This window comes from Ambystoma mexicanum, chromosome 1p (genome assembly GCF_040938575.1).
Source record: "Ambystoma mexicanum isolate Mex_15411 chromosome 1p, UKY_AmexF1_1, whole genome shotgun sequence".
Classification (NCBI taxonomy): domain Eukaryota; kingdom Metazoa; phylum Chordata; class Amphibia; order Caudata; family Ambystomatidae; genus Ambystoma; species Ambystoma mexicanum.
The window spans coordinates 183937399-183958582 of NC_090921.1; the positions used below are offsets into that span (position 1 = coordinate 183937399).

The following is a 21184-nucleotide window of genomic DNA, read 5'->3' on the forward strand; positions in this document are numbered from 1 at the left end:
TGGAGGCACCTCCTTCTACCACTTAGGCGCAAAAACCTGGAACAACATCCCAAAGGAAATAAGAAACACTGAAGATCATCTAAAATTCAGGAAATCACTAAAAACCTGGCTCTACAACACCACAGACTAAACCTAGAAACCCAATCTGGAAAAGGATAACTAAACCGAAAAGACACGGACATCCCTGACCCGGGAGAGTAAAGCCCACAGCAGCTGGACGGGTGACACAGGATAGACAGGAACACAGGCGGCATGCACAGAGACTGAGTCAACTAACCCAGACAATCCCACCAACACTTTCGCCCACTCCTTAATTTAATTACCGCCAGGTACCACATTGGTGTGGAATTATGGAGATATTGGCAATCACCCTACTACCTGAGAGGTTGTCATTGGCAGATGCACTGGCCACAAGAGTCTGAATGGAGGATAAGGGGAGATATGAGAGAGCATGTTAGAGGCGGGGGCTAGAGGAGTAAGGAACCTGTATGCCAGTCAGACCCAGATCAGGACAGAGCCGCAACAGGGGAGACTACGCAAGCCGAGCGCTTCAATTCTGGATAGAGACCCAAACTAACCAACGCTACTAACAATTTCCCTTTCTGCATACGCCTCTCAAACTCCAAACCAAACACAACCAAAACCTACAGCACAACAAACCGCACAAATTTCACTACATTGCAACAACAAAACAAAAACACACATAGCCTTGCACAACAGTACACAACGACTACCGGCCGCAAACACCCCAGGCCCAGCCAACGGACCCACCGGGCTGAGGCCGCCAACAGCACATCACTGCCCTCTTGCACTCTTCCTGCTTCCTCCCACTAACTCAACCTCCCCTCCTCTTTCAGAGCCGCCAGAGCGCCAAGGGACCACTACGGTGGTAATAGTGCGCGGTACAAATGTCTTTTAACATTAACATTAACAATTATAGAATGCAGAGAAACCCAATTAAACTGATTTGAAAATCCATTTCCGGCAATACAATCACTAACTAAGCAAATCCAAAGCCTCAAAACAAACGCCTAATCGACTCAGTCAATCATAAGAGCCGAGACAATTAGAAAGGGTCCTATGCAAGGACTATGCAAGAAAGGAAATTAAAGAGAAGAGAGGGAAGACTGTCAGGGAGCTAGTAGGCTTCACTTTTATAAAGCTGCTTTTATAGAAGGTAACCCAGATAACCGGCCTACAGAGGGCAGGCGGAATACAGCAACAGGACTAGTGTATAGCTTCTTAAACCAAACAGTGATGTCCAAAGGAAGCCTATTTGTGGGGGTTTTAGGGACCGTTTTCTAGAGCCCCTCAACATTGAGCTTTTTTGCCTCTATTTTCTGAATCCTTGAGCTATTTCTGGAGGCCAGCAGGACTTATTCCGAAGTACCCCTACCAATGCAAACCTTTTTCCTTCACTTAAATGATATGGTCATGGGTCATCCATAAGGCTCCCAAGTCCCAGGGATGCCTCTCAGGCAAACCCATTTTTGCCTTAGGGTTATTATGTTAGCCTACATTGATTTTAGAAAGTAAGATGGTGGCCTTAACCAGGTGTGCAAATCATTTTGCCACATTGTAGGCCAATACACCATTTTGGTAGCAATGTAATTTGTTATTTGTATAGGGCCTTTCCCCATATGTATGGTATTAAAGTGTTGTAGGTGAATGCCCTCTAACACCCGAAGTCCAAGGTATGGGAAATTCGTCAGAGGATATTGGAATGCGTGTGTGCATTTTAGCCAATACAAAGGTAGGTATGGGTGGCTAAGACCCTGATAGCTACCCATGTTGAGCTGGCATGTGGATGAGTGCTGCGGGTACTCAGGAGAGTATGTGAGTGCAGGAGATTCATTATGTGTCAAGGTAGACCGAATTTCTGTCGTGGGACACAGAAGCATTCTTATGGCAAAGGTGTTGTGCAATGTGTCTTAAAATAGTGTATGATGGGGAGGGTGGCTGTGCCATCAACCTGGAGTGCAATACATACCTGTGTGTCCCGGCTGGTTTTGAAGATGTGGCACAATTCTGTCCTGTGGTTTGCTGGAGTTTAATCTCTCCATCGCTCAGTACATTTCATGAGTGGTTTGTTGCTGCCTCAGCCTGTCCTATATGAGGTTAAGTAACCCAAAATGTCGCATGGGTTTGTCACGATGCGGGGGGAAAGCCAGGTCTTGAGGGCCTTCCAGGAGGCAAGGTGATCATCGAAGCGGTAAGATTGTGTTCAAGGTATTCTGGGCCTGTCTTGTGGAGGACACAGTGGGTGATGCACATGGCTTTGAAAGTGACTCATCGCCTAACAGGGAGCCAGTGGAGCACACAAAGGACGGGTGTGGTGTGCTGTCTGGGACCATGGGCTAGGAGGAGCCTAGCTGCAGTGTTTTGGACCTGTTGGAGCTTTCTGAGTTGAAATGCAGGGGTGCCCAGGAAAAGGAATTAGCGTAGTCTAGACGGGAGAAGACAAGAGCCATGATTGCTGTTAGGACAGTTTTTCTGAAGTCCAAATAAGGGCTTAGTAAAACCATTCAACTGAGGCAGTACAAGACTCCACTCTTAGTATAAGGCTGTACCACCAGAGTTCATGGTAGCGTAGACAGAGCCGCTAGGCTTATCTTAGGAGGGAGAGAGGAATGTAGAATTAGTAAAAATGAAACTGTAATACAAGTGGTCCACAGAAACACTAAAATAAATGATTTATTTAAATACAGGTAGGCCCAGATAAATCTAGGGGTAAATAAGTACTATCACACATTATATAAAAACACAACACAATACTTGAAGGTACACAGTATAAACCTTATTTGGAACACCTAACAGTAGTTCTAAGGAAATGTCAAAACCTTTTCATACACTTTCAGTATAGGTCACACCTATTCTTGGGGAGTAGAAACCAATGGTTACTTTCACAATTACATTCAGTAATGCAAGCGCAGTAGACCCTGCCAGTTGTACAGAGACACTCAGTACAAATCACATAATCAGTCAACTGGACAAAATACTTTTTGTGAATAGTGGAACACTTATTCCAGGTACAGTAAAAACATATAACTACTTTTGTGATAATACACAGTGATACTAGGTGAGTAAAACCTAAGGATGTAATATTCAATTACAGGTGCCTTTGAGATCAGTGAAACACAGATGGAGATAAGCAGTAACTCTGGTAACTTATTTTTGGATGGCACACAACTAACTCAAGATAAGTAAAACCCATATACTTTTTTAATCCCACAAGGAGTACAGGTTAGATCTTTCCCAATTATACAAGTGACTGATGTAGGACTTTTAAGGGACATTTAGAACCACAGACTCTGTGTTATATAGTACAGGGAAAGTAAACCCTAATGTTGCACTTTACTGAATGACCGAGTTATTCTAGGTAGGCAACAACCTAATACAGACTTATTCTTGGACAGGCTAACAGCAAGCCACTCTATTCTGTAGAGATGGGTCGGACCACCGTTCACGCTCCAGGGTGGTGTTAAGTGTTTTGAGGAATTTGAGAGAATCTGTGGGTGGAGAATCTGGAGGGGTTTGAGGGCATTAGAGAGATATAGATCAAAATGGTTGACGGATGGCAGACCTCCTTGGGGAGGGAGATTGGGAAGAGAGGCGAGCAGGCAGTCAGCCAAGTCCTGAGTTACTATGACCTTGTTCCACAGTGGGTAGCAGGTGGACAGTCCGATAAGAGGATGGCTGCATGGTCCGCCCAAATTAGTGGTCAGTGTCCTGGGGGAGAGCGTCGCAATCAGATTGGAAAAGATGAAAATAGCGTCTAGGGTATGTCCTACGGTGTGTGTAGCGCCGCAAATTAGTTGAGTCAGGTGTAGGGCTACCAGGTTATCTAGGAGTGTTCGAGTCATGGGATTACGCGGGGCATCGAACCATACGTTGAGATCACTTAGCATGGCGAGAGGGGGGTGGCAGACCAGGATGGCCGCTAGTGAGTCACTAAGAGCATCAGCAAAGTTTCTGTTATTGCCCTGCAGTCTGTAAATGAGGAGGAACCTGTGGGTATGGGAGGGATTGATGAAAAACTTCACTTGGAGAGATTTTCATTCTGCATTGCAGGCTTGTTTCTCGGAGTGTGAGATTAGTGTGTAGCCTGGGTGGAATGCCTCATGTGAATGTGCACTGGATCGGAAGTCATCAGAACCAGGTTTCTGTGATAAAGAGGATGTCTGGGCTTTGGGAGGAAATGTTTTCGAATATAATGTGTCTGTTTTTGGCATCAGATCTGGCGCTATTTAGGATTCATGAAATTTGATTAGATGTATTGAGGTTGTAGGTCACCGGAGAGGGGTTCGGTGAAGGGCCGATAGGGGGTCCTTGCCTGCGGGAGGAGTGGTCTGTGTACATCGTGTGGATGGTGGTGAGAAGAGGAGTCTAGGGGATGAAAGGTGGGGTGATGATGTTAGGGATGTTGAGGAAACTCTGTTTTGGGTGGGGGATGCTAAGAGCAATCTTTGAGTGTGTGAGAAGAGTGCTTGTGGTGCATTGTTTATTAGGAGGAGGTCTGGCTGGGGCCGCCGAGGGGAGTGAATATGGGTGAGGGTGACTATGGGTGTGGGCAAAGGAGACAGGTGGGGCTGAGTTGATGATTTTCAAAGATGCGTTGAGAATGCTGAGTGGGTCAGTGCCGATTGTGTTGAGGGATGGATTGAAGAGGTATTTGACTGGTTTGGGCCAGATGGGGGAGGTTGTAATGGTGTCAGTGAGAGGTGTAGGCAGAGAAATGGGGGTGAGATAGGGTCAAGTGTGCAGAGATAGGAGCATCCAGGTGTTGCAGATTCTGTATTTTAATGGGTTTTTGGGCACCTGTGGTGTGTTTGTGCTGTTGGTAGTCGTGGCGGGAGAAGAATTGCCTGACCTGAGGGACAGGACTGTCCATACTAGCAGAGAGGAATTCCCTGCCCATGTAGGAGTAAACAGGCTGATATAACTATGAATATTTCTCCAGCATGGCGCTGAGAGTTAAAATGTGATTGGAGATGTTGTAGAATGAGCCCCATACTGTAGTACAGGATGTTCAAACACTTGGGATTCCACCCTAAATTAGTAAGGGGTAACCAGATGTGGGCCCATGGCTCCTTGTGCCTATAGGAGCATGATGCACTTCAGCAGCACTTCACTGATGATGCCCAACAATGCAGAAACACTCGTCTGGGGATGCTGCTGGGTCTCTAGTGTCTGGCATTTTGGCCTGGATATCTTTGTGGTTTGGAGTTGACTGATTTCCAATGGATATTTCTCAGCTGGTATGGCACAGATAGCTCAAACATCATGGTTGATCCTCCTATGTAAGTAGGTACCATCCAAAAGAAAAGGTTATTGGGCCTTGTTTTGTGGCAAATTTATGAATTACGTTAACCCTCATTCTCCTCAGAACAACTAGAGAGAAGAACCAGCCAGAAAAGCATCACTGTTTTTTATCAGGTGCAAGGGAGGTCCCCCTGAGGTGTTACTGCAGTAAATCAGACACAGCGCAACAGTGCAAGTGGACCATACATAACTGGATGTTCTGCCAGGAGCAAATTGGCATTAATTTGCTGTATATCTGATAAGAGGCACTTCCCCTTATCTTGCACAATCAATTAAAAGGACAGTTTTGGAAGACATTATAATTCACACAAATTGTCATTCCATTGGACTGAGGTGGTGTGTATAGTGCAAGGAGCGAGCACCCAAGGGCGTCCTTCCAGGTAGTGAACCTTGCGATGAAGTACTTTATAGAGCTCAGTTTCCAAGGGTCACTGCATATGTGCAGTAAAGGACAAGCCACTGCAAATGACAGGAACGTTGTTTCGCTGGATTAGGAATTGTGTGTAACCTGCTGACAACAGTGGATTGCAGTTCACACTTTTTATCTGAGCAAGGTTAGCGAAGGCTTTAAGAAAAATACATATAGCAATTGTGTTGCAGTGCCTGCTGCATGAATATGCAATGGAAAGCCAAGTTGCATTACAATATAGCCTTCCAAGTCTAAATCCAACACTATAATGTTTGATTTATATTTTGAAAATGTCAACTTTGCAAAGAGTAATTTAACTTCTTTCTAATAATGTATGCCACGGAACATGGACCAAGAATACACTATTAACTGACTAGGTCTTACCTGCCCTGCCCATTCCTTAACCCACTTGTCTCTCTTTGTTGGCATTTTCTTCAAAGCTGCACGACAGTTCCTCAGGAGTTCCTTAAGGGTCCAGCGCATGGTCCGTTCCACATCATACAGCCAGGCCTGCAAAGCGAAAAGGAAAGGAAAACAATGTTAAGAGATTGCGAAAGAAAATTTGCTTCAAACTCATTATGCACAGACACACCCCTGCAAAGTTTTGGATCAAAATGGTGTCAACAATCTCTGGTCCAAATTTGGTATCTCTGGTGTGATTTTTAATAGATTTTTGAAGTCTTCATATGTATTTTGTCCATGGGACTGGATGTCACTGCATTGTGACTATTTCTATTAATTCTGCAATAGTTCATCCATTGAATTACATGAATCAGTTAACTGTTGCAACAAGTTTTACTCATTCTTGTAAGGCTTTGGCTAGACGGTTCACGGAACAGATGGTTCACGGAAGCACCGGCACCGTTAGAAGCGGTGGCGGTGCTTACGAGGTACCCACTCCCATAGAGTCCTATGAGAATGGGGACTTACAATTTGCCGGCGCCTGACTTTCCCCCGGTGGCACCAGGAAGTCAGGCGCCATTAAATATTTATGGGTCTGGCGGCAATCCGCCAGTAGCACTGGCACGGTTACCGCCGGACCCGTAATGAGCCCCATCTGTAATTGGGTTTTGCTTTCCCCGAGTTGCTTAGTGTATTCTAAAATATTTATTGAGTGTTCATACTTATCATTGAGAAGCTTAAGGCCCCTCCAGAAAGTATATGAGTTACTTTACTGGCTCTGAACTGTGTTCTAGAAAGTAATATCTGTTACAAGGTGTAAACTTGTAACTGGGTTGGTTTATTAAATTGATTTCCGTAACTGAGTGTCACTGCATGATTTACATGAATTACTGATTGTATTCGAAAAGTATATATAACCTGGTTTTACTCCCCAAGAATAACTGACTCCCATTCTGAATGTGTTGTAGGTTTAACTGACTTTGACTGCTTATTGTAATCGAAATAATGTTATACTTTGGGTTGTAACCCATAAGTATTGAGTTGGTTGTTATAATTGTTTTTATATGAGATGTTATAGTACTTACTTCCCCAAGACTTATCTTGGACTACTTGTATTTAAATAAAGCCTTTATTTTTACAATACTTTCAGTGTTTCTTTGGACCATATATGTATGCTACAATTTCTTTGTACCAAGCTACAGCCCTCACTCCCTCCCAAAATAAGCCTGGCTGCTCCGTCTACGCTACCGAATGTTCGCTGTTGGTACAGCATTATACTAAGTGTGAATTTATGTACTGCCTCAGATGAACAAGCTGCTTACCCGTGGTAACGTTCTTTTGATTGGAAGTTCTTTCCACGTATTCCTCATCTTTTGATATCTCCATATCCAGCCTTAGCTGCTTTGGAATAGTTTTTTCAGCAGGGGGCACTGCGTGTCGATGCCTGTCAACTTGATGTCCCTCGAGCGCGTTCGTCTCAATGTCATAACTGGTATATAGCGTGCCCAGCGACCGTTGGCTTCAGTTCTGTTTTTATGTGTATTTCCAATTTTCTCTTGGATGTACCTTACGTCAGACAGTTACTCACCCTCAAAGAGCGTAAACTGCGATAAGGACATTCTACTGAGGGGTAGGCTGGGAAGGGCGATGAGGAATACGTGGGAGGAACCTCCAATTGAAAGAATGTTACCACGGTTAAGTAACTTGTTCTTCAAATGGATTGTGTCCTCCCACGTATTCCTCATCTTTTGATAGACTCTCAAAGCAGTGTTTGCATTTTTTGGAGGAGGGAGTACGAATTTAGGAATTCCTTATTGGCTTGTGTGTACAGAATAGAACACCACCTTCCCAAATCCACCTTACCGGCCCGAGGTAGAGTACAGACTATAATGCTTTGTGAATGTGTGGACGGAGGACCATGTAGCCGCCGCACAAATTTCCTGAATTGGGACTCCCTCTGTAAGAATGAGCTCCGAGACCCTCAGGAGGATCTTTTCCCACTAATCTGTAGCATTCCGAAATTCCTAAAAAGATACACCTGCATAATGTTTGCTTTGTGACCGCCATTCCCAACTTATGGCCCATGTAACCAATGAACAGCTGATCATCCTGTCTTTACTTAGACATCCTGGATAAGTAAAAGTTAAGTGCATGCCTTGGGTCAAGCCTGTGTAATTTATCCTCTTCCTTTCCAGTATGAGGTGGAGGATGAAACGACAGAAGTATGATTTTTTGAGTTAAATGAAACTCAATTATTGGTAAAAATGTAGGTCTAACCTTAAGGATCACTCTATCCTTAAAGAAGACTTTGTAAGGAGGCTTGAAAGACAAGGCTTGAAGTTCACTCACCCTATGGGCTGATGTAAGAGCAACCAAAAGGATGGTTTTTAGTGTTAGCAGTCTTAGAGGTGTAAGGAATTTATGGTGGCAACAGCAAAGACAGACACATGAGATCACGATTCAAGATTGTTTATTTAAACAATATGCAGGTTGGAAAATGCCTGATCTAACCTAAATCTAAGATGGGAGCAAGAGTCGACCATCAAATAATAAATAAGGCAGTCCTTGTGGCGTCTTGTCTAAGTAAAAGGCCTATACTAAAAAAAAAATGATTGCCAAATCCATCCAACAAATTATAGAAAGTGTGCGATATGGGTTTCAACAAGTGTTCACAAATAATAAGCGAGGATGTGATTGCCAGGGGTCCCCACGTTTTTAGCACAGGACAAAGTGGGACTTGGAGCACAGCACACGCTCAAGCCTTCCCAGCACGAGCCAACAGTTTTGTATCAGCTATCAGGTTCTTCGATGGTTAACTCTCTTTTCATCTTTTCAATAAAAGTCTCTTGCCTTCGAAGCCTGATGTTCTCATAAAATAAACACAAAGTCCTGTTCCACAAATACATTGGGTGATTGCTTCAACACTGGGCCCTCTCTTCTGGGCACAGACCCCTGAAAAGGGTTATTCAACAAAATAAGCAAACAGTTTCTTTCTCAATTAACTGTGGGTGGTGACTTTCCACCCCAGGCTCTCCCTCGGCCGGGCTCGCACCCCAAATGACAAGGGGGTACTTCACTTCCCCCTGTCTTGCAATACGTCTCGCTTTTGTAAATCTTAATGGTTTTAAACAGTTCCTCAGGATTTACCCATGTCTGTCAGCTTCCCTCTGCCAAGTTCACTCTGTCCACCTTTTCCAACAAAACAGCTCGCTGTGGACATCCCTTGGTAGGGTTCACTGTCAACACGGTGTTCATAGGGACTTCAGGCTTTGCCCCTTCTCGTTAGCATCCCTCTGCCAGGTTCACTCTTGCCAACCTTTATGAGACAGTTTACAGTTCATGCACTCATTTCACCAAGCGGGATTCATTTCGCTTAGTTTCCCAATCAACTGTCGGTCAAAGACTTTTGACTATACAGAGGATTTTACAAGACCCCTGTAAGACCAGGTTGGCCCATCTTCCCGCCTTTCTCCCAAGGCCTTCTGGTACTCACAGTTCAATTCTGGTACACGTAGTTCAATAGCAGGGTTAATCGCCTAGAGTTTCTCGAGTGAACAACCACGTGGTGCTTTGATTCTGTTATGCTGGCTTTCCCCTTTTCTTATATAAACAGTTCTTCATTTATTTAAAGTTCAATTAGCCGCCTGCTACTTTCATTCAACACAGTTCGGTGTCTTTATCAGCTCTCCCCTCGACTCACCGGCTGTGATGAACTGCTTTGCTTTCTTGTCTGTAGAGTCGAGGCTGATACTATTGGGCTATGCATCTCTCCCCGGCTTGGCTGTCAACGGAGGAGGAGCCAGAGTACTGTTGCTATCTGAGGCAACACAAGCTGGCTATTGTTTGCGGTTTCACGATTCCTTCTCTGGAGACTTCACAGGTCTCTGTCGATAAGGGCAAGGTCACTTCTCTTGGTATGCTCTCGATTCGCACCGTCTTTCTCCTCCTTTTGAACTGCCGGCTTGAGTTAGCTCTCACGTCATGGGGTCTATCTTGCACGGCCTGTGCTCTGGTGCTCCCTCTTTTATCCCTGTGGCGAAAGGAAAGGGCCATCAGATGTGTGTAATTCTGGTCAATTGCCTGACTCTGCCTGGCCCTTGGGTTGGGACTAGTCAGGAAAACAGGTGTGGACTTGGTCCGTTGTCTTCCATGGTGTGTGAAGGTGTTAGTGCAAGAAAAGGGGGTTTAGGGGTTAGAGTATCCGAGTATCCTACATGGTAAGATGGGAAAATGGTATTAAAAGACTGGGGTTGGTTGGTTAACTCAGAATAATGAGATGAATGGGGTTTGGAAAACATGCAGGACTGACCCGGATTATTATTGTGAAAGGAACAGGGGGAATTGTGGGAATGGTAGTGTTTTGTCAATGCCGTTTGAGAGTTCGGGAAAGAATAATCCTAGGGACGTGGAAAAGAACAGTCAGGAGTATTCAGGCGAAAAACAGGAAAACAATGATTCTGAGAATTGTGGTTTTTTGAGGATAACTGGGTTCCTAATTGTTCTACCAGAGTTGTCGGGGTGGCAGGATTTTATTAAGGGAGTTTCTTTGGGCAGAAGGGGGGTAGCTGTGGAATAACCAGAGAAGATATCAGCAACGTCATCCTTTTCTTCTTCCGGAGAATACTGCGTCTCACCTGGGGTACTCCCCCGAGCGCAACCCCAGGCTCACCTACCCAGGTCATTCTCCCTCGCTCGTCCACCCCCAGAGTTAAGATCTGAGAGTGTCAGCCCTCTGCTGGCCACCTGAATAAGGGATTCCTGAGGTCTATTTGGGAGAACAGCCTCAGGTTTCTCACAGAGGGCAGGAATGAATAGGCTTGAATGGAGCACACATGATAAAATTCAAAACTAAGTTGAAATCCCAAACAGGGACTTGAAATGGGATCAGAGGGAATACATTCGTCAATCCCTTCAGAAATTGTATCACTAGTGGTCTTTTGAAGAAAGAGATCTCTTCAGAGGAGTGCTTAAAAATAGATAGCGCTGCTAGGTACCCTTTAATTGTGCCATCCTGGAGTCCCAGATTAGCCAGGCGTAACAAGAAAGATAAAACCATAGGTGTGCTGCATGTAAAGTGGTCCACATTCTTATTTGTGCATTAGCTGCAAAACCTGTTCCAACGGCAGCATTACAAGTACTTCGCTGCTGGCCTTCTGGCTGAAAGCAAAATCTCCATTACGTCATCCGGGAGGTCCCAATCCTTATATCACAACCTCTCAGAAACCATGCGTGAAGGTTGAATGTCTTGACCTCTGGATGGAGAACCCGACGCTCCTCTTGCGAGAGAAGGTCTTCTTTCTGTGGAAGACTTATTGGAGGGCAAATGAACATGTCCAGAATGTCCGGGTATCACGTCCTCCTGCCCAAATCCAGAGCAATTAGGATCATGGCTTTCCCAAACTTTCTCAACCTCCTGATCACAGAAATGACGGGGACTGGAGGAAACGCATACAAACTCCCAGTCCACTACGAACGTGTCCCCTAGAGCTCCTTTTAGGGGAAATTCCCTGGAGCAGTACAGCTCGCACTTCCGGTTGACACTGGTCGCAAACAGATCCACACGAGGGGTTGCCCAAAGGGTGAAGATCTCTTGAAGGACTTCCTGAGCTAGTTCCCACTCATGGGAGATTGTGCTCTGCCTGCTCTGAGCGTCCGCCACCACGTTCTCTCTCTCCGGCTAGGTGAACTGCTGATAGGGAGACTCCTTCTTGAATAGCCCAGAAACAGAGCTGCATTGCTTCTCTGCACAGCGATAGTGACCCCACATTTCCTCTCTTGTTGAGGTAGTACATGGCCACTGTGTTGTCCGTCATTATCAGGAGATTCTGTCCCCGTACAGAAGGCAGAAAGGCCTTCAGCACTAGTTTGATTGCCCTGAACTCCAAAAGGTTGATGTGCAGTTTGAACTCCGATGGAGACCAACAACCGCAGATGGTCAGATCGTTGGCATGTGCTCCCAACCCCGCGAGTGAGGCAAACGTTAACTATTGTTATCTCCGGCCATGGTTGCCAAAAGGGTTCTCCCTTCAGAATGTTGTCCTCGCAGGCCCACCGCAGAAAATTCTGTGCGACTATGCTCGGAACCTGGAGAAGATCTAACATCCTGCCTGAGAATTGGTCAGGGGAGACCATTGGAGAGATCTCATTCTCAGGTGAGCCTCTGGCATGAGGATAATGCAGGATGCTATGAGGCAGAGAAACCTCAAAAAAAATCGAAGGCCAAAAGACGCTGGGCACTCTGGAATTTGGGACTATCTGGTGAATGTCTAGAGCCCTTACATCGGGTGGCGAGGCTTTTCCCAAGGATGCATCTAGGACTGCCCTGATGAATTGGAGCCTTTGAGATGGTATCATGTGGGACTTCTTACTGGTGAGGCAGAAGCCCAGTCTGCGGAGGGAGTGACAGGTGAAATTAGATGTTCCAGGACCTGTTCGGGAGAACATACACTGATCAGGAAATCGTCCAGGTAGGGGTAGACGTGGACTCCATGCCCCCTCCGTTGAGTCGCTGCCACCACTGCCATCAGCTTGGTGAAAACCCTTGGGGCGGAGGTCAGCCCAAATGGCAGAACTCGAAACTGATAATGAGAACCGCCAACGGCGAACCTTGGGTACCTTCTGTGCTTGTGATGTATTGGCACATGAAAATAATAATTTTGAGGTACAATGCTACCATCCAGTCCTGAAGTTGGATGGACTGAAGGATCTGAGAAAGGGTAACCACCTTGAACCTGTCCTTCCTGAGGAGCTTGTTCAAGTCTCTTAAGTACAAGATGGTTCTCAATTCTCCATCCTTCTTGAGGATTAGAAAGTAAGGAGAGTACCAACCCTTGTTTCTCTCCTCTACAGTTACTGGTTCTAAAGCACCTTTATCCAGCAGGGTCAAAATTTCCTGCACAAGGAGCGGATCTAGAACTTTGAAAGAGTTGCTCCCCAGTGGATGATCCTGAGGCCTTTTTAGAAAGTGAAGGCAATAATCCTGGGCTTCTGTTTCCAATGCCCATGCATCTGAAGTAATATCCCACCATTCTTGCAGATGCTGTGAGAGACTGCCTCCCACCTGGGATTTGTGGAATAAGGCATCGGGAGGTTTTGAACCAGCTGATCCAGTGGCTAAGGGTAAAGCAGCCGATACATGGACAGTGTTAGCACCTCTTCCCCATCCACCATGGAGAAATCTTCTCTGACCTCTTCGATTCAGCAGTCCTCTCCCTCTTCCAACTAAGTAATAGCGAAACAACCTGGCCCTCCAAGCACTTCCACTGGGGCAAGTTTGTGGCTGTCTGATTGCAGCACCAAGGGATTTGGCTACCGCTTTGGAGGTCTGCAGCTTTTCCAAGGTGTCGTCAGCCTAGCTGCCAAATATATGTATGCCGTCAAAGGGCATGCTAAGAAGTCTGGATTGTACATCCGTTGCAAAACCAGACTTTCTGAACCAGGCAAATCTGCGCATGACAGTGCTCGCCGCCATAGCTCTGCTGATACTGTCAGCTGAGTCGAGACCAGTCTGAAGGGATTCGCACATTACGTTCTTCCCATCCTGAATAATATTTAGGAATCCTTCGGGATATATTCAGCCGCCATCGAAATACATTTTCATAAGGTAAATGTGAATTTAGCCAGTGCACACATGGCATTTGCCGACTTAAGGGCTATACTTCACTTATCTGGTAACTTTCTTTCAATGGGATGTTCCTCCGATGTATTCCACATCTATGACAGGTAGTGTCCACATCTGTGCTGCTTTGGAAAAATGTTCGGCAGAGGGCGTCCTGCGTCGATGTTGATACATTGTCCCTCGAGAGTCGACGCCACCGGATGTTATATATAGGATGCACGGCGCCCATTGCCTCAGTTATAGTTTTTTCCCAAAACGTGTGGCACCAATCTCCTGCTAGTATGACTGCAGAAAGCCTTGCGGAAATGTAAGCTGCAATCGCATCAGGAATTCTTAGTAGCGGGGCAGACTGGGAGGGTTCAATGTGGAATAAGTCGGAGGAACATCCCATCAAAAGAACGTTACCAGATAAGGTAAGTAACTTGTTCATCGAGGGTATTGTGTCCTCCGACGTAGTCCACATCTATGACAGACTCCCAAAGCAGTACGAACATACGGAGGTGGGAAAATAATGTACAATTTATAATTTTAGAATGCCCAATTCAAATTGCTGAATAAAGGACCGCCTTACCAAAGGTCAAATCCTGCCCATGGATGGAGTCCAAGGAATAGTGTCTCACAAAAGTATGGACAGAGGCCCATGTGGCTGCTTCGCAAATATTGCGAATCGGAACACCCCTCTGTAGAGCAGTGGAGGCAGCCACACCCCTAGTAGAGTGAGCCTGTAAGCCTACTGGAAGGTCCTTTCCCGCCAAACGGTAACACTCAGATCGTCAAAATGATCCATCTAGACAAGGTCTGTTTGGAAACAGCCTGACCTAAGCGCCTTCCAGCAAAACCAACAAAGAGCTGATCGTCCACTCTGACCCGGGACATCCGTGAGAGATAGAAACTCAAAGCCCTTCTAGGATCCAACCTATGGAGCCTCTCCTCTTCCTTACCAGGATGTGGAGAAGAATAAAACGCCAGAAAGATCACCTTCTGGCTCAAATGGAATTCCACAACAACCTTCGGAAGAAAAGAAGGCCGCACCCGCAGGACAACCCTGTCCTTATGGAATACAGAAAAGGGTGGCTTGGCGGAGAGTGCCTGCAACTCACTCATTCTGCGTGCAGAAGTGACCGCAACCAAAATTACAGTTTTAAAGGACTACAGCCGCAACGGACAACAATCTAAGGGCTCAAATGGAGCTCCCAGTAGGAACTTTACAACCAAATTCAAATACCATCCCGGCACCTGGAAAGGCGACGTTGGAAACACATTAGTTAGCCCTTTTAGAAAATGCGAAATGAAAGGGATCCTAAAATAAGAACATTCCTCAGATGAGCGCTTAAATATGGACAGCGCCACCAGGTAACCCTTAATGGTTCCCACTTGCAGGCCCCATGTGGGCTAAAGAAAGCAAAAAAGACAACACAAAAGGAATGGAACATTGGAAAGGATCCACATTCTGTACCCTGCACCAGTCACAGAACTTTCAACAACGGCAGCGGGGATTTCGTTGCGGGCCTTCTGGCCGAAAGCAAGACCTCCATCACGTCTTCAGGGAGGTCCCAATCCTTATACCTCAACCTTTCAGATACCCAGCATGAAGGCTGAGAGACTTGACCTCTGAATGGAGAACCCGACCCCCCTCCCGTGAGAGCAGATTGTCTCGGTAGGGAAGACGGCGTGGAGGATAGATGGACTTGTCTAGAAGGTCCGGGTACCACGCTCTCCTGGCCCATGCTGGAGCAATGAGGATCATCCGGGAACTGAACCTCCGCAACCTCCGCAACACCTGCGGAATGACGGGGACTGGAGGGAACGCGTACAGCAGTGGGAAGGACCACTCCACTACAAACGTGTCACCTAAGGCTCCTCTGGGATGAAATATCCGTAAGCAGAATCTTTCGCACTTCCAGGTGACACTGGTGGTGAAGAGATCCACTTGTAGGGCTCCCCAAAGGCCAAAGATCTCCAACAGAACTTCCCGAGCCAGCTCCCACTTGTGAGAGACCGTGCTCTGCCTGCTCAGAGCATCCGCCACCACGTTTTCGTCTCCGGCCAGATGAACTGCCGAGTTCGAAATTTCCTGCTGGATGGCCCAGAACCAGAGCTGCATCGCCTCCCTGCACAATGGGAGTGAGCCGGCCCCCCCTTTTTTGTTCAGGTAGTGCATGGCCACCGTATTGTCCGTCATAATAAGGACATTCTTCCCCCGCACAGACGGCAGAAAAGCCTTGAGAGCTAGCCTGACGGCCCGCAGCACTAACAGACTGATGTGGAGTCTGGACTCCGATGGAGACCAACGGCCGCAGGCTGTCAACTCGTTGGCATGAGCTCCCCAACCCCTGAGGTATGCATCCGTCGCGATCGTCACCTCCGGCCAAGGTCCCAAAATGGAGCTCCCTTCATCAGGTTGCCTTAGATAGCCACCATAGAAGATCCTGTGCGACCGAGGGTGGAATCTGAACGGGATCCAACATCCTGCCGGAGAACTGCGAGCACTGCATCTTGAGAGCCCACTGCAGAGATCTCATCCGCAGCCTGGCCTCTGGCACCAGGAAAATGCAGGATGCCATGAGGCCGAGCAACCTCAAGAACTCGAACGCCGGGAGACTCTGAGCATGTTGAAATTTGTCCACCATCTGTAGAATGTGATGAGCCCTCACATAGGGAGGCGAACACTGCCCCAGGGATGTGTCGAGCACTGCTCCGATGTATTGGAGCCGCTGGGAAGATGTCAAATGAGACTTCTTTAAATTGAGGGAGAAGCTCAGCTTGTGAAGGGAGTGGCAGGTGATGACAGATGATCTAGGGCTTGCTCGGGAGAGCGCGCCCTGATCAACCAATCGTCCAGGTAGGGGTAGACGTGAATGCCCCCTTTCCTGTGATACGTTGCCACCACCACCATCAGCTTGGTGAATACCCTCGGGGCGGAGGTCAATCCGAACGGCAGGACCCGAAACTGAAAATGCGAGTCACCTTCCGCGAACCTCAGGTACTTCCTGTGCTTTGGATGAATCGGCACATGAAAGTAAGCATCCTTGAGCTCGGAGACACCAACCAATCCTGAAGTTAAAGGGCCTGGAGGACTTGAGAAAGAGTTACCATCTTAAACTTGTCCTTCCTGAGGAACTTGTTCAGCCCACGCAAGTCCATGATGGGTCTCAATCCTGTCTTTTTTCAGGATCAAAAAAGAAGTAAGGGGAATACCATCCCTTGTTCCTCTCCGCTACAGGCACCAATTCTATGGCACCTTTCTCTAGCAGGGATAGGATTTCCTGTGCAAGGAGCGAATCCGGATGCTTCAAGAGAGCTTCCCCGGTGGATTGTCATGAGGACTCTGCCGGAAGGGAAGACAGTAGCCGTGGGTTATTATCTCCAGAACCCACACATCTGAAGTAATGGCACACCAGTCTCCAAGATGCTGCGCAAGTCTGCCCCCAACCGGCGAACCATGGGACATGGCCTCACGACTGAGCGGACGTGGCTGTGGCAGTGCCTGAGGGCAAAGAGGCAACTGCCCGAGCGGCTTTGGCACCTCGAGTAACTTGCTTTCCCCCTCTGGTACTCCTAAGGTGGCCCCTTTGACTGGCAGCTTCTCTCGGTCTACCAAAGGAAGAGTAGTACTGAAAGGAACCTCCCCTCCATTACTGTCCCCTAGGACGAAACAGCAGAGGTTGAGGTACTGCAGCGCTCAAAGACTTTGCTGCAGCTTTGGAGGTCTGCAACCTCTCAAGGCTCTCGTCAGCCTTGCTGCCAAACAGATGGACATCCTCAAAGGGGATGTTGAGAAGCAGAGATTGCACATCAGGAGCAAACCCCGACTTCCGCAACCAAGCAAGCCTGCGTATCATGGTGCTCGCAGCCATGGACCGACTGACACAGAATGCTGTGTCCAAACCCGACTGAACGGCTTCAAACATGGCATCCGTGCCATCTTGCGCAAGGGCTAGAAAACCATCCCATTCCTCCCCTTCGGGAATATGCTCAGCCGCCAAAGATGCACAATTCCACAGCGTGTGAGGGCACAAACGGAGTTGGCTGCCTTCAAAGGCATACCCCCAGATGAAAATACCTTCTTCGCCCAACCATCAAAGCGCTTATCGTCCCTATCAGGAGGGATGGTAGGGTAGGCAGCCTGCTTTGCGGGGGCCGGAGCCGCCTGCACAACCAAACAATCCGGAGTATGGTGCGTCGACAAGTAGCAAGGGTCACTACTGACTTGGCGATATTTTTTCGGAAGCGAATTATTCACTGCCGGGAGACTCTCAGGAGCAGTCAAAGCCGCTGCCACCCTTCTTTGCAGAGCCATGTGAAATGGCAACACCGGGTCAGTGGGTGGACCTTGGTCCATGATGTCCATCAGATCATCCTGAATAAAATCAACAGGTGGAGCAGACCACCCTAAGTATTCAGTCACCCTCGACATGAGACGCCTATAAGAGGATTTGCAAGCGTCCCCGGCTTCGGCCTGCCAAACTCCACCTCCGGAGAGGTGTCAAGACCACTGGCGTCATGCAAGGACTGACGGAGGTCCTCCAACTGACTGTGCCCAGACACAAGGTCATTAGGAACATCAGGAGGCACAACCATCCCCTCCTCAGACCCTTCCTCCACCTCTGAAATATAATCCAAAGGTTGGAACAAATCCAATCTGGGAGGAGGAACAAGGTAGGGCGCAAAAACAGGCCTCACAGATTTACTGGGAGCCTTCTTCAGAGGTTCCACCGCCCTCCGGGGAACCTCCGGCAGATCCTCCACAAATGGCGGAGCCCCGAGAGTGTCCCTCGATGGACACGGCACCAACGACTTCTTCGAGGGTGGAGTCTCGAGAGAGAGCCCCTCGACGGACACGGCGCTGATGGCGTTGACGCCATCTTCGAAGGCTTCACAGGTTCCAACGGTTTCGATGGGGTTGAGGACCTGGACCTGGCACAGCTATGGCGATCTCCCTTGTCTGAGCAGGACCTCGACGGCTCCCGATGATCACGCCGACCGCCCGAGCCCAAAGGCGTGCGAGTGGTGGACCAAGCCTGTTCCTTTCCGGCTTCCAGACGGAACTGTGCCTTGCGATTCGAAAATCGCCAACATCTGCCGGCGGAATGAATCCCATTCGGCCGGCAACGAAGACTTGGTGGGACAAGTCACCCATCTAGCAGATTCCTCAGAGACAAAGACGGGGAAGGCGACCGGTGATGGCGCTTCCTAGAATGCTTCGACGAGGCAGAGGAACGGCAGGAACCACTCCTAGACCGAGACCCCCGGGACTTTCGCCGACGCAGATATTCGCCCCTCGAGTCATCGGTCGAAAGCCCAGCGGACTTCGACTTATGGGGCTTAGACACCCTACCTACCTTCAATTTCTTCTTACATTCCCACAAGGTCTTAGACGTCATGGACTGACACTCCTCGCAGTCGGTGGCGTGGCTTTCGCCAAGGCACCAAAGGCAGATGTCGTGCGGGTCCGTGATGGACATCTTCGACCCACAGTCCCGACACTTTTTAAAGCCCGACTTCGGGGTAGAAGAAGAAGACATATTCGAACAGAAGAATTGAGCGTGCCGAGATCGTGAAGCAAATCCGTTGCGGAAAAACAGAAATGAGGCTATGGGCACTGTGTTTCCTATATATAACATCCAGTGACGCAGGACGCACTCTGCCGAAAAATTTTCCGAAGCAGCACAGCTGTGAACATTACCTGTCATGGATGTGGAAAACGTCGGAGGACACAATCCCCTCAAAGACCATTTTTTGCCATTGCATCATAGCGTTGGTCATCTCTGTCGGGAGGAATTGTTGGGTATGCAGTCTGTTTAAATTTGGATGTGGCGGCATTTGCCACCAGACTTTCTGGAGTAGGATATTTACTTTGGTAAAATGGGTCACTGCTTGAAGCTCTGTATTTGCTTGTTAATTTTGTATTTACTGCTAGAATTAATTCCGGCGTCACCCAGTTGGCACTGACCCACATTTGTAAGGCTACATGAAAAGGAAGAACAGGGTCCTCCTGAGGTCCCTTATACAAAATATCTCTAAGATCATCCTGCTCAAAATGTGGTGCAGGTCTACTCCATCTCAGATATTCAATGACTCTAGAAATTAGTTGTCTGTAGGACCTATTGGTCTGGTCTGAGGGATCTGGTCTTCCAAACTGAATTTCAGGAGAAGTATCTATCTCACTTGTAGTTTGCGAAATCTCATGTAGATCTTTTATCCTTGACTCCTCCGATATCAGTGCCTCTGGAACATCTTGTGCCCCATATTGTTACCCAAAAGGATGTGATTCATCAGAAGAGGGTTCACGTTCCTCATAAATTGAAGAAAGTAACTTAAAGTATTTTCAGAGTAGTGGGAGAACAGAATATAGTTTTTTCAACCTACTTCGAGGATTTTGTCATATGTATCGATAATGGCGTTGAAGTCTTTGACACCGTCAACATCTTTGACAACTGAGGCATTGAAGGTTTTTTCAACAATAAAGTCGACTCTTTTGGAGTCAATGACGTCGAAGATATTCCCTTCAAAGGGGTTTTTTCTCAACTCAATCAAACCTCCGAAAAATTCGAGGAGTTTTCTCCTGGGCACTCGGACCCGAGGGTGAACAGGTTTTGTCTTTTGCCTTCTCTTTGTCGGGTTTCTCGACATGGGCATGACTCTTGCTCTTCTTCGAGGGGGTCTTGGCTGCATTCTCGAAGACCTGGAGTATTTTTAGTTTGAATCTTGCCCATTCAGCCGGTGAGGCAGATTTGGTCGGGTAAACAACCCGTTCAGGGGAGGAACTCGACGACAAAGACGGCGATCTGTGATGCCTTTTCTTCGAATGTGATGACGACGATGGCGAGTGGTGAGACCCACTCCTACAACAAGATCTTTTAGTTTTCTTCTGACGAGGAGAGTCGCCTCTCAACTCGTCAGAGGATTGCTTTTTCGACAGAGTCGTCAAAGGGGATTTATGTGACCTACCTGCAGCTAATTTCCCTGTACGCTCTTTCAGGTCTTTCACTGACATCAATAGGCAGGATCTACACTCCAATGTCTTATGATTGGATCCCAAGCACCACAGACACACCCGGGCAGGGTCCATAAGGGACATTTTCGCCCGCAGTCGTGGCATTTTTTAAACTCTGATTTTGGAGTCGTTGATGCCGACGAGGATACCATTATTTTTCACAAAATTCGATAGGATTCACGAAGGAACTGAAGGGCGCTGATCTTCCAAAGCGATAGCTCTAGCAGAAAATTGAACTGAAGACAATGGTCGCTGCGCCCGCTATATACCGGTGTTGACGTCGACATTGAGACGGAGGCCCTCGAGGGACATCGAGTCGACAGGCATCGACGTGCAGCACCCCCTGCTGAAAACTTTTCCGAAGCAGGTAAAGCTGGATATGGAGATATCAAAAGATAAGGAATACGTGGGAGGACACAATCCATTCAAAGTATTG

At 47.5% G+C, this 21184-nt stretch overlaps 1 protein-coding gene across 1 annotated transcript in view; it reads right to left on the minus strand.

Moving 5' to 3' along the window:
- Positions 1–21184, minus strand: part of DNAH2 (dynein axonemal heavy chain 2) — a 3498763-nt gene that overhangs the window by 1958066 nt on the left and 1519513 nt on the right. Inside the window, exon 33 of the mRNA XM_069646273.1 lies at positions 6116–6241. Coding sequence (XP_069502374.1) covers positions 6116–6241 — 126 coding nt within the window. The remainder of the gene's footprint in view (positions 1–6115; positions 6242–21184) is intronic.